Below are 14,159 nucleotides of genomic sequence, written 5' to 3'. Positions count from 1 at the left end.
ATGCAAACCAGTTTATTAAAAGAAGCCTGCGGACTATATTGGACTCTGAGTGAGAGAGCAACTGGCTTGGTTAAAGGCCATACAGCAGGGGTTTTTTTAGAGCATTTGTATCCCTCTCTTCAGCCAAAAAGGCTTCCAGAGTGGCTTACTATCAGTTAAAGCAGGACAGTCGCTGCTCTCAGGAGTGTGATCTTCAAAAAACAAACAAACAGAACTACACACAAAGGGAAATGCACAGGCAGGGAAGAGGCGCGGGAAAGCGGATTATTAAATAATGACCATCTGGCATAGGAACAGTTCAGGGGCAGAGGAAGTACCTGATGGAGCATGTCTTTCAACGCTGCTGATGGAAGGAGGCCCGCTTCCCTGCTGTCCCAGTGAGGCAGCCTGATGCCAGGTGGAGGCTGAGGGACAGGAGGCCTGCTGGAGCCCCCCCCCCCCCGATGACTCCCAAGGGCATGCAGCCCTCGAAAGGGGAAAGGTTGCCCACTCATAGTGTAAAGCTCACAGCCTAGGACAAGGCGTTGGTCTTTCCGTGAATCTGCTGCTTTCTGCATTCTAGAGCTGGCTTGCTAACGAAACCTCGTCTCCCTTTGTCTCCCCGCTTACAGCAAGAGCACACGGACATCCTTCGCAGCCTGCGGTTCACCCTGGCCTTTGTCCACTATGTGATGGAGATAGCGGCCGTCAAAGGGAACACCAGCGAGATGAGCAGCTCGGTGGCCTCCGAGTACCAGCTCCAGGAAAGCGTCGTGGCTGACCAGATCAGCCTGCTCAGCAAAGAATGGAGGTAAAGGGTGATGTTTGGGGAGGTCCCCGAGAGAGCTGCAATGGCCTGGCTTGGGCTCCAAGCAGCTTTGTGCCTCTTCCTCTGCAGCTGTGTGGATGGCAGCTCCATTAATCTGCTGGTGCTTCCTTTTTTCAGCTATGCAGAACAGTTGGTGCTGTACTTGAAAGTAGCAGAGTTGCTGTCCGCAGGCCTGCAGATGGCCATAGACCAGATCCGGGCAGGCAAGTTGTGCCTCTCCTCCACTGTCAAACAAAGTAAGCACTCGTCTTCAAATGCACGCACACAGGGGAATTCCTGGTTGTGGGTTGTATCCCATGGTAGTCCTACTTAGGTTGGACCCACTAAAATTAGTACAGTGGTGCCTCGCAAGACGAAATTAATTCGTTCTGCAAGTTTTTTCTTCTTGCGAGTTTTTCGTCTTACGAAGCACAGTTTCCCATAGGAATGCATTGAAAATCAATTAATGCGTTCCTATGGAGACCGCTTGCCAGGCTGGCGGTGCGGAGAAGGGCTTTTCTCCCCACCGCAAGCCTTCAGGACAGGTACGGGAACAGAGGGGAAGGCGCGCAGCGCTTCTCCTCTGTTCCCGGGGCTTGCGGTGGGAGGAGGGTTCTTCCTCCCCACCGCCAACATTCAGAACAGCATTCTGAATGTTGGCGGTGGGAAGGAAAACCCTCCTCCCACCGCAAGTCTTCAGGACAGCCATCCGAAGGCTGGCGCGGGGAGAAGGTCTCTCCGCCCCACCGCCAGCCTTCGGAGGAGCCTTCCGAAGGCTGGCGACGGGAGGAGGTCTCTCCGCCCCACCGCCAGCCTTCGGAGCAGCCTTTCAAAGGCTGGCGACGGGAGGAGGTCTCTCCGCCCCACCGCCAGCCTTCGGAGCAGCCTTCCAAAGGCTGGCGGCGGGAGGAGGTCTCTCCGCCCCACCGCCAGCCTTCGGAGCAGCCTTCCAAAGGCTGGCGGCGGGAGGAGGTCTCTCCGCCCCACCGCCAGCCTTCGGAGGAGGTCCGAGGACAGTGGGGAAGACGCGCTGCGCTTCCCCGCTGTCCTGGAGATTTCCCTATGGGCTTTCGTCTTGCGAAGGAAGCCCATAGGGAAATTCGTCTTGCGAAGCGCATCGAAAAACGGAAAACCCTTTCGTCTAGCGGGTTTTTCGTCTTGCGAGGCGTTCGTCTTGCGGGGCACCACTGTAATAGCTGTGAGTCGACTCTGATTAAGACTACCATCGGCTGCAACCAACTTCTCTTTTTAATTTTTTTTATTTATGCACTTTCACAGTATACACATCTTACGTTTTCATTCTTTAATCACACTTCTGTTAGCTTGCTATGCCCCTATATTTTTAGCATCTATCTCCTGTGATGCTGATAGAATTGTCCCTTTCTCTCACCTTTGCAGTGAACAATACCTGCTCAGAAAAATAATCCTTGCATCCAGTGATGGCATTTTATCCATGTCCAGCCCCGGCCCCCCCTCTCAGAGGTCCCAAGAGGCCTTGGCCACTTCCGGCTTTTGAAACCCTGAGCTATCATACAAATACAAAATGACAACTTGCCAAAACAAAATAAGGCATAAAACAGACAGACACCAAGAGAGAGAAAGTGGTTTGTTTATATTGAGAGAACGTGTTCATCACTGTCAACTCTTGTGCCATCAGAACTGATGCATTTGTTACATATAATAAAACACAAGTGTGTTGTCATGCTGCAGTTTGCTTGGCCACAGACAGGTGGCGATGCCGACCACAGTGTGACAAGAGGTGGTGTTTAGGTGGTCCAGGCTTTGCGTGCCGAAGGTCCCCAGCACCTGAAATTAAAAGGGTCTAGTTGCAGAGGATGAGAGACCCTTGCCTGAGACTCCAGAGAGGCACTGCCAGTTTGAGCAGTATTCAGGCAATACTCAGAGAGGTCCTACTTCTTTCTCCCCCGGCCCCCCTGCTATTACATTCCAGGGTGAAGTGAAAATTGAGTTAGCCAAGCATACAAGATCAATCTGTCCTGTGCGTACTTGTTTTTATCTTCCTCTATCTCTCTCAAATTAGGGACAGCACTGTTTTGCTTTGTGTTTTGCACTCTGTAAAATGTGATCGGTGCTACGGGTCTCCACATGTATTCCAGTTGCCCGTCTGGAAAACACGTCGCCTGATCTGAATGTTTCAGCTCTTAGCTATGTGCAAGGGCTTAACGATAATTGATGTGGGTGCAACTTAATAATTACATGTTGTGCCTCTGCTGTTAAATAACACACAGTCACTCAGCAGGCTGAATCATTTTGTTCCTTGGCACGGGATTCTCTGCGGGTACTGGAGGCAAAGGCAGAGTCCACAGAAAGGAATGATGTTTACATATACGTAAGCATCGTATTACAGCACCATCTAGGGCACAAGACCAGGGATATTGGTGAGCTTGGGGAACTCAGTGCTTTGCATACGTATCAGAAGTCTTTGTGGAGGGCAGCCTTCAGCAGTAAGCCTAAGTTGGCCCAATGAGGACAGGGCAAGCAAAGAATTCTGGCCACAGAATGCTGACTGGCTGTTGGGAGAGAATCTTGGAAGAGTTTATGGCTGAAAAGGATTATTCTTTGCTGCAACTCTCTGGGTTCTGCTGTGGAAGAAGATTCTGCTTGTGCATACAAATAAAATGGTGATGTTGTTGATGATGATATTTCAAGATTGCACAGCCCCATTCTCAGTTTTAAGTTATGTTTCCAAAGCTGCACACCAGAAAGGCTTGTGTTAAGAAACCTCGTGGGGGGGGGGGGAGCTTAGCAGCATTTTTATTCTTATTAGCAGCATTTTTAGCAGCTGCAGCAGAGGTTAAGGTTTCAGATAATAAACCAAAGCAAATAAAATGAACATCTGCTATTCATCATCATCATCTCAGGCAAGTTGAAAGGTGCCTAAAATTTAAGAGAGGAGACACCCGATGGACTAACCTCTTTATGGAAGGCATCTCATAAATAGGGTATCATTGTCATCATCAGTGAAGTAGCCCTCTCCCCAGATGTCACATGCTGTACCTGGGACAGTGAAGGTCGCTCAAAGAAGGGCCTCTGAGGACCTCAGTGCTCAGATAGGCTCAGGCACCTGGGAGTCCTTTGTATGCGCCAATTGGAAGCCATTCCCCCAATAAGCCAGTTCCCCAAACCTCCATCAAATGATGCGCAGTCAGTTGACAATGATTGTGTTGGTCACCCTTTGCAAACACTGTGGCGAGAGACTCTTGATGTGGATAAGGAGTGGCCAGAAGCGGAAGCCGTCCTGTAAAGTAGCGTTATCCACCCCTTCTTCTCCTTCTAGTTGTGAGGAAGCTCAACGATCTGTATAAATCCAGTGTTTCCTCCTGCCATTGCCTGAACATGAGGTTGCAGAGGTGGTTATTGGACAAGCAGAAGCTCATGGATCGCATCAACAGCATCACGGCCGAGAAGCTCATCTTCAGCCACGCCGTGCAGATGGTAGGGAGAAATGCTTCTCATGTATACTGGGTTGCATGTGTGCAGTATTTGGGGGTTAGTATGGTGGCATTTGCTGAGCCCTAGGGATGGGCTAGGGCTCAGCCCAACCCCGTGGCAAGCACCATTTCCCCTCACCTCTCTGCAGGATACGAAGGGGCCCTAATAAGAATTTTAACACATATGCACCTGAAGTAGCAGTAGCAGCAAGGGCCGTGCAAACCGAAAGAGAACCCCACAGTTCTCTGGGAGTGCGTTCTTTGCACCTTTTGTGGGCTGTGTGTATTCATGGTGGTAGAATGCATGCAGACAGATCAATCCTGGGATAAAAGGGTCTCCAGTAACTTGGGGAAACCTTGGAATGGACACAGTAGATCTAGAACTAGCCTAGATGTACCAGTGACCTGAGGAGATATAAGGCAGCATCAGATGGTCACTTTGCATCCCTCTGGCGTATCTTTGGGGTTTTTGCACTCCCTCAAACCACAGAGTCCTCTTTGCACAGAGTACCCCAGAGAGATTGGAAGCAGAACTAGACAGAAAAGCTCCCTGGGTGCTCTGAGTGAAAATGGTCTTCAGGAACTTTTACCAGCCTCTGGGCGTTGGCAGAGTACCAATCCCTAGTGCCAGCCATGCCTCCCCAGTCGCATCCCTCTGCTGTCTTCAGCATATTTTTAAGCATCCTTTCTGGGTGCCTCTTCTGAACGTCCTGCATCCCCCCGCCCCAAGCAGCCAAAACAGGAAGGAACTCCCTGCTATTGTCAATCTCCTGCTTTCTGCATAGACCTTTTGACGATGCTCTCCTTGGGCAAAATCCACATGAGAGGCAAGTTCCTAGTTTGAAATAGTTAGGTGATGCTCCCCATGATGCCTCAGTTCACAGGATCTTCCTGCAGGAGTGCAGCAGAATCAGCCCCTTTTGCCTATCCCTGCTGGCAGTGAACTGGAGTCGGAAAGCCACAGCAGAGAGATGCGGGCTTATTAAGAGGGCAATGTGCAAATGCATTCTATGCTTTTCAGCAGCCGATCAATGCGGGTGGGGGTGTGAATCTTTGCTTATGTGCAAATCCAGTCTGTTGAGGCAGAGTTGCGCAAGCGTTATATTTGCTGGCAGAGTAACCACGGGAGGCATTCTCTCTCCAGGTTCAGGCAGCAGCGCTGGATGAGATGTTTCATCACAGAGAAGACTGTGCACAACGATACCACAAGGCACTGCTGCTCATGGAGGGGCTCTTGAACATCATCACTGAGCAAGGCGACATTGAGAACATTAATAAATGTAAGGATCGGGGAATGCTTTTTTCTTTTCTTTTTTTTTAAGTAAAAAAGTATAGATGTGATGGTATAGTATGGCCGTGCCATCCGTATTCTTTTTGTGGGGCGTTCCCTGACGCTAATTGGTAAAGCACTGCTCAGAAATCATCTTGCTTCTTTTCCTGCATATGGTTTTTTTTATAAAATAAAATATAAAAGCAGTGCTTGTGCAGGTGCATCTTTAACAGAGGGGAGACTCTGAGGAGCTGAAAAACTAAAAGGCACAGCAAACAATCCCACGTTAAATCCTCCTAGCTTAAATGAGAATGCAGTTGGAGTGAGTGGATCATAGGCAGAGCAAATGGGAGGAACAATAAAAGAGCAGGACAGTAGAAAATCAAGTGAACTGTAGAATTGTTGGGAAGGGATCCCAAGGCTCATCTAGTCCAACATTAAAAAACCCCAGCAGCTGGCCAGGCAGCCTCTGCCTAAAAACCACCAATGAAGGAGAATCTGTAATTCCCCAACTGGAGGCACATCAGAGTTCAGGATAGTGTAATGCAAGGAAATTTCATAACCTTGTAACACCTTTACAGTGCAGTCCTCTACCTGCCAATCAGAAGGCCCCTTGGACTTCATCCCAGGACAGGGTTATAGGAGTGCAGTCTTGGTTGTTACATTTCAGTTTCTACTTTATTCTAATCAACTTCACACACCTTAGGGATTGATTTCTTATGTTCTACCTCAATCACTGAGATCATCTGATGGAGCACTTCTAATGGTTCCCCACATCCCTGAGGTTTTGTTGGCTGTCACTAGAGACCAAGCCTTTAACGTGGCAGGTTGTGCCCCGTGAAACTCGCTGCCAGCAGTGATTCAGCAGGAACCAATCCCTCCTTTCATTAGAACATCTGTTTTTAGCCAATCAGTAATCAGTATCTGTTGGTGGTTTTATGCTGGTTTTATTGTGTGTTGTACTCGATGTGTTGATGTTGGACACGGGTGGTATTGTCTAAACCACTGAGCCTTTTGGGCTTGTCAATATTAAGGTTGGCGGTTCGAATCCCCATGATGGGGTGAGCTGCCATTGCTCTATCCCAGCTTCTGCCAACCTAGTAGTTCGAAAGCATTCCAGCACAAATAGATAAATAGGTACTGCTGCAGCAGGAAGGTAAATTGCATTTCCGTGTGCTCTGGTTTCCGTCACTGTGTCCTGTTGCACCAGAAGCGGTTTAGTCATGCTGGTCACATGACCCGGAAAGATGCCTGCGGGCAAACGCTAGCTCTCTCAGCCTGAAAGCGAGATGAGCAACATACCCCATAGTCACCTTTGAATGGACTTAACAATCCAGGGATCATTTACCTTTACCTTTTACTCTGTCTTGAAGTATGTTTATAAAAGTGTGGATTATACATCCATCCATATGCGTGCCTGGTTCACCAGTAATGCTAAACTCCCCACCCCCAACATCTGTGCAGCTGAGACAAGGAATAAAGCAATCTTTTGTTTCACTTGTCTTGATTCCTGGCTTTATCATTAGATATGAACCAGGATTTCATGATTCCAAATGCATGCAATTGCAAAAGAAGCCACCTTCAAGCTATGGGTTACAAAGCTGTCAAATTCAGCAAACTAGAGTTTACCTTAAACTGCAAGTCTTGGTTTGCACATCACGGCAAGCCAGTAATTGGGGAAAGTGAAACTGAGAGTGCTCAAGTCCAAACTTTTTCTCAGACTCCCAAAAGCTCTTGCAGATGATGCTCAAACCAGCCTTCCTCAGTGTGGCACCCTCCTGATGTTCTACTTCCAGCTCCCGTTACCTCCAGCAAACATGGCTAATGGTCAAGGTAGATGGGGAGAGGACTCCAACCATGTCTGGGGGGCATAGAGATTGAGACAGCTGTGCCAAACCATGGCTTAGTGTTGTGTGTGAACAAGGACGATATTGGTGTTGCTGCAAGGACAGCTGACCCCCAAAAATCTCATTTTCCCCATTTCCTTTCTCTTTCCAGGTAAAATGTGTATTGAACGCCGGCTGTCGGCTCTACTATCCGGCATCTGTGCATGAGGAAAATAGCCCTTAACTCTGCAGGTGATCATTTTCCGTCTCTAAGCACCTGCGACCAAGATGGCAAAGCACTGTAGGAGCAAGCCCGTCGGCAACGAATTTATCGGATGTCCATGGCAGTTTCCCTGTTTTGGCGTCCTTCGAGGAGAACTTCCCCTGGGTCGGACATGGAATTGCTACAATCTTTGTGTGTGTGTGTGTGGCCACAATACAAACCGGGGAAAGATGGTGGTTGATCCAGAAGGCTTCCCCTTGCCCCAACTCACCATCTGGTGGGAAACAGCTGGGTAAAAAAGAAGGAGGAAAGAGCCCTCCTTTCACGCTTGTTTTCAGAGAGCAGGGTTGCTGCTGAGTTGGCCTTGCCTGGAGCACTGAGGTCCACTGCTGGCGGTGAATGATCCAGACTTTTCTGCTCTTGGAATGAAAGAGATTTATCCAGAAGGGGGAATGTCCCTGTTGGCCAGTTCTGCAATCCAAGCCCTCGTCTGCTGATAGCCAATCACTTGGGAGCACTGTTCCTACTATGCCTCTAATTGTTTTCCGTACGGGAAGAGCAACAGCGGTTATGTGGCCGGCGTGGAAGCCAGAAGCTCACCTTGCTCTGAGAAATTGTGGCTTCTTACGTTATTTTTTCCCCTCTGCAATGCTGGAAATCTTGAGTTCAGAGTCCCTCACCTACATGACAGACAGAAGCAGGGTGGTTTGGGGTGGGAAGCCGTTCCTCATTTCCTTCGTGGACATGGGCAGAGCTAAAGAGAGCTTGTCTATCCAGACTGGAGCATTGGGACTTGGACTCCAAACTCTCTTGCTTTGGTCTCAAGCAGCCAAAATGTTTTTTCTTCGCCCAAAAGGGAGTCGTTCAATAGATGCATGCTTGCAGCCCTCTCCTCCCATGGCCTGTGTCTAAGCATGAGAAAGCATCTGTGCTGCTCTTGGCTGTTGCCCAGATAAGCAATCCCTCCTCCCAGAAGGGTGGGAAGCAATATAAGAAAAACACACATAACACGCATACTAGCTTTGTGAATCAAAGGAGCACTTTACGGACAACATGAACCTGAGCTTTGGATACTTGGCAGCCCCGCAGTGATCCAAAAACGTCGCAACTTCTAGGAATGCTGTTCCCCTGCCTTTCGCCTGCCCTCCCATTGCCTCACGCATTGTTGGTTGTTTGTCTGTTGGGTGGTTGTTGTGGTTGTTTTAAAAGAAATTGCACTACAAGTGTGTATGTGTTTTTGTGCGCGTGTGTATACATATTCATATATATTACCACGCTGATATATATTAATATGTATATGGTATATAATATATAATGTCACTCTATGTGTTAACTGTACTGTATTTTATGCTTGTGAGGAGAAAAAGAAAATTAACAATCAAGCAGTCTATGTCCTTTTCATGACCAGCGGCGCTAGCGTGAAAAAAAAATTCAGTACCATTTTGTCTTTTCCTTTTTTAAAAAAACAGATGTGCTGTTTGGAGGTCCAGGTTTTTTGAAAACTCAAGGATGAGATCTCGATATTGTGCATGCTTCATTCTTGCCCCCTCCATTCTTTATAAAAACAAATCCCCCCCCTTTTTTGGCTGTTGTTGTTAACCTCTTCAAAGTTTTCTCTCTCTTCCCCACCTCGATTTAAGGCGACTAAGCAGCCAAAGAGAAAGAGGAGGCACACACTGTGTGTGTGTTTCGTGTAGGGCTGTGCTTTGTGTGTGTGCATTTAGGCTTGGGGGTGTTGTGGCTGCAAGCAAATGCCTGATAGGCTACCTTTTTTGAGTGATGTCCTTCACGCCCCGCCCCCCAGCCCTTGTATTTTGTCTGTGCTGGGCAAGAAAGCATCCTTGGCAAACAAAACCTGGATTTCAGGCTTTTGTTTGGTTTTGTTTTTCAAAGAGTGGGTCAAGTATATCTATTCGCACATGGTTTGCTTTTCATCACTTGTGTGTTATCCCCCCGAAAATATGTAAGGGACAGCCGTACTGACTTTGGAAACCCTGTTTCAAAGCTCCTTGCAATAGGTGTTGCCCAGTTGGTGAGGAATCATTTCTCACACTCACCCCTCCATGTGTTCAATCAGCACATTTTGATGGAATCTGTCGCTTGCCCCAGCCCTTCAGCATGGCTTCTCTTATCTTCTGCTTCTATGGCAACTCAGCAGTGCCTAGCACAAAGGAAAGATCCTCTGTCCTTCTGATATGATACCGATTTCATAAAGGCTTGTCACTTGTAGTTATGGAGCCGGTGGTTGCTTGTGAAAGGGGTTCTACGCTGGTACGATTCACCCTGTAGTATTCCACACACACACACACCGAGTTGGATTTGAAGTTCCTTAGGGTGTTACTGTGCACCTACAAGTCTTTGCTTAGCTTGGCAATCCACGTAGTAGGAATCCTACACAAAACATTTCAACGTAGGATGAACCCCCTGTCCTCCTTTGCAGAGAACTGCCAGGGGCAGAAGGGGATCAGGAGCCTTGAAGTTGTCTCCCAACAGCAAACGGGCCACTTGGCCACCATCTTCCCTGTTATTGTGAGACCCGTATTGTATTTCTATTTAAATTAATCATTTCTAGATTTGCATGTATATTACCCCATGCAAATGTTATGTCCTCTATTGCCCTATTGGGTTCGGTACGGTTGGCAGTGCATTTTATCTTTTTGGCAATGCCACAGTGATCACCCTAGCATGCAAATGCATACACACACACACACACACACACCTCGGGCTCCATTCATTCTGACACCTCCCTGCCAAACAAAATATTAACAAAACTGGTCACGACGAGTGCCTGCAACAATACCAGAGGCAGAATGGGGGAACAGAACCAGTAGATAAAAGCAGAGACTCAAATCACCCCCACGATGTGTTTCTTTCTTCCTTCGTTCCTGCATTTATCATTTGTATCATTTCCCAGGTTTTCATGTTTCCCCACTGCCTGATAATTCTGCTTTTCCTCGCAAAAACATAGGCTGCTAATGCTGGGCATTTCAAGTCGTCCCAAGCTGCTGCTTGATAAATTGAGTTTTAAACCATTTATCTGAGTTTGCACCTGTTTCCATATAAAAAGGATGGCAGTTGTGCGGGCGTGTGTGTGTTGCAATCAGCACCGTCTTAGGAAATGCATGCTCTTCAAATTTTTAGAAGAACTTTTTTAATAATAATAATAATAATAATAATAATAATAATAACAACCCATGTTGCCCAGTGAATTTGAGGGTGCTTTTTCCCAGTCGATCAAGAGGTTTTCAAGCGGTGTATCTAGCTGCTTGACTAAACACTGCATCCCTAATCAGCCGACCCTCTTACATCCCTTGCGATGAGATCTCTGAGAGCCTTGGAGTTGGTTCCGTAGAAAAAGGTCCACTGGACCCAGGTGAGAGTGAAACAGACAAGCGGAACCATAACAGCATGGCAGCCTTAAGAGAAAGAAATTGGTTCACACCACTGGAGATGCTTGTGAACCAGGGTCCAGTGCCAGCATGGAGGATCCTTGAGAAGCTGCTGTGGTCCTCGCTTGCTCCCATCTTTCCTCCAGTCAGTGCCAGGCACCCAGGCCCTTGTGCCAAGCTTAATTCCATTGGGTTCACCCTCCCACAGACCTAGGAGAGGGTCCCATCACCCCAGCCATTGCTTCTTGCTCTTCCCGACTCCCCAGTACTCAAGCCAGTAGCTTTGCTCCAAGGTTCGCTTCGCAAAGAAACTTACCTTTTCCTTCCCAGCTGTTTCTGAAAGGCAGTTCTTTAGAAGCCAGCTTTCAAAAGCCGTGGGGTTTAACACAGCCACCTATTCTCTGCCAGCTCTCCATTTAACTTCCAGCTGTACGTAGTTACTTGAATGTATCAAAAGTTGTCCACAACCATCCTAGTTGCTCTCCCCATGTCCCTCACATCACACACAAAAAAAGATTATGTGGTTTACAGAACTTCGATAGATAGATAGATAGATAGATAGATAGATAGATATAGATATATTTTCCTCAATACTTGAAATTTAGCCACTGCGCTTGGATTACAAATAGTAGAGGCAAGTTATCTCTTTTTGCCACCATGTGGGTGATTTTAATATTATTTTTCAATCTTAAAACTGCACGCAAGCATGAAACGTCAGGTGGGTGGGTTTGTGTTTGTGTGCTTTTGTTTTGCTTTCGGTGGGAAAACTAGTATTTATTGCTTTGTTTAAGGAATAGAAGAGAGGTTTGGGAAAGAGAGCAAGGAAACCAAGCAGAAGTGGCTACTCCAGTCTATTCACTCTCATTCATGGGTTTGTTACTGTCTCAGCGTCCCGTATGTAGCGTCCTCACTAGATTTCAAGGAACCTCAGCCCAGATAACATGTATGTGAGAAAGTGTGCTGTATGGGGGTTTTTTCCCACATGGTTATGCTTGATAACTTTTGTTGGTTGTTATTTTTTAAAATTTCATGTGTGACTTTTTTTTTTGTTCGTTCTTGCTTTAAATTGTACAATGCCGACTTAAGAAAATAAACTGATTTTTAATTGTTCGTTCTTTGTGCAAAGACTGTTACTGTACCTTTCCATCTGTTCACAAAAAAGGGATGTTTTCTAAAACACGAATCCAGCTACACTAGCATGAGGACTTTGAGATGCCCAAAGGAACTAGCTAGCTCCCCTCTAAATGTGTTCTGGGAGGTTACACCAACACCCTGTCAAGCCTAGATCCAGGAAATGCTCATAAACCATTGTTTCATTTTTATATGCAGTTTTGTATAACCCCCCCCCTCCCCCATTAAAATTATAAAGTGATCTTAGACATGGGTGTATTATGCCAATAGCTTATCAGCAATTGCCTCTTAATATGGGAACACCTCTGGTTTAAATATTGTCAATCGGATAACAGCTTTTTGGGCACTCTGGATGCAGCCTGTGTGTGTGTGTGTGTGTGTGTGTCATCATTGTCGTCTTCTGTAAAAGTACCGTATTTTTCGCTCTATAACACGCACCTGACCATAACACGCACGTAGTTTTTAGAGGAGGAAAGTCCGTAGGCATGCCACCCGTAGGCATTCCCTCCATAACACGCACAGACATTTCCCCTTACTTTTTAGGAGGAAAAAAGTGAGTGTTATGGTGCAAAAAATACGGTACTTTCCCTTGGCCAAGGCTGAATAAAACCAGTGAGAAATGTGTACAGTTCAACCCCACACATTTCTGCAGACCGAAGCTGACGTACAATTTGACCTCTGGGGCAGCTTAGCTGCGATGGAGGAGGCCTGAGAAGTTTGCCGGGAATCTCAGAACGGGAGCCTGTTTGGCTTGAAAACCTAGGCAGGCGTTTCCTCTTCAGAAGTGTGGGAAGAAATCTGGAGTAAAAGGGGGGGGGGCTTGTCTAAGGTTTCCAGATTTTTTTCCATGAATCCGGGGACACTTTTTAACTTCAGTAGGAGTGATAGGATTTTGTAGCGGGACTGATTTGTAAATCTGGGGACCGTCCCGGGAAACGGGGACATCTGGTAACCTTAGGCTTGTCGTTTTCGTGGGCTGCATCCCAGCAAAGAGTATTCCGTGGCAGATTAGTACTGGCAACGGAGGCTTCATATGGAATGAGTGCCAGTTGCCACAGGTAGGTCTCCTTCCCGTGAATTTGTCTGGCCCCCTTTCAAAGGGCATCTACATGAGCGGCCATTGCCACCACCTTTTCTTTTCCAGAGCAGAAATGATGACCAATAGCACCTGGGTAGTTCACAGACCATCCTCCTTGCTCTGCCCCATGCAAGCGTTTCAAATTCACTTTGTGACAGATTAGCGTAGTAGGGGATGTCGGAGAATCAGTGGCCGCCTTTTGGGTTTGTGTGGCTATGGGGTTTATCATCATGACCTGCTACACTACAAATTGGACCACTGCACTACTGATTTGCCATGTTTTGTGGCAGCAAATACCATTAACTAAAATGAGAGAGAGAGAGAGAGAAGACACAAAAACTAGAAAGACCTTTCTGGGTCAGGCCAAAGGCCCATCTAGTCCAGCATCCTGTTCTGACAGTGGCCAACCAGTTGGCGGTGGGAAACTCGCAGGCAGGTTTCATGCACAAGAGCCCTTTCCCTTCCCATGGATTCCAGCAACTGAACACTTCTGCTAGACAGAATAGTCATCATGGCTTTTAGTCCTTGATAGCCTCATCCTCCTTTTCTAATCCTCAGTTGGCATCCATTACTGCCTCCAGTGGGAGTCAGTTCCATAGTTTAACTACAGTGGTACCTCTGGTTAAGAACTTAATTCGTTCTGGAGGTCCTGAACCTGAAACTGTTCTTAACCTGAAGCACCACTTTAGCTAATGGGGCCTCCTGCTGCTGCCGTGCCGCCAGAGCACGATTTCTGTTCTCATCCTGAAGCAAAGTTCTTAACCCGAGGTACTATTTCTGGGTTAACGGAGTCTGTAACCTGAAGCGTATGTAATCCGAGGTACCACTGTATGTTGCTGCATGAAGTTACTTCTTACCTGTCCCAAAATTCAGCTACATTGGAGGCTCAATAGTTCTAGTGTAGGGGTCGGCAAACTAAGGTCCGCAGGCCGGGTCAGGCCCAATTGCCCTCTGGACCTGGCCCGCAGACGGTCCTGGAATCGCTGCTTGGATCGGCGTGATC

The 14,159-nt window shown here is 47.4% G+C and overlaps 1 protein-coding gene across 1 annotated transcript in view; it reads left to right on the top strand.

The window, feature by feature from the left end:
• The window catches only part of ULK1 (unc-51 like autophagy activating kinase 1), a 113,821-nt gene extending 101,764 nt beyond the window's left edge, over positions 1-12,057 (top strand). The window contains exons 24-28 of the mRNA XM_083589860.1: positions 612-790; positions 926-1,044; positions 4,086-4,243; positions 5,384-5,519; positions 7,508-12,057. Of these exons, the coding sequence (XP_083445986.1) occupies positions 612-790; positions 926-1,044; positions 4,086-4,243; positions 5,384-5,519; positions 7,508-7,563 (648 nt within the window). The 3' untranslated portion in view covers positions 7,564-12,057. The remainder of the gene's footprint in view (positions 1-611; positions 791-925; positions 1,045-4,085; positions 4,244-5,383; positions 5,520-7,507) is intronic.
• The last annotated feature ends 2,102 nt before the right edge of the window (positions 12,058-14,159 follow it).

The sequence above is a fragment of the Podarcis filfolensis genome, assembly GCF_964270895.1.
Source record: "Podarcis filfolensis genome assembly, chromosome: 16".
NCBI classification, from domain to species: Eukaryota; Metazoa; Chordata; class Lepidosauria; order Squamata; family Lacertidae; genus Podarcis; species Podarcis filfolensis.
Note: the sequence above shows the minus strand (reverse complement) of the source record. Positions and strands in the feature narration are given on the sequence as shown.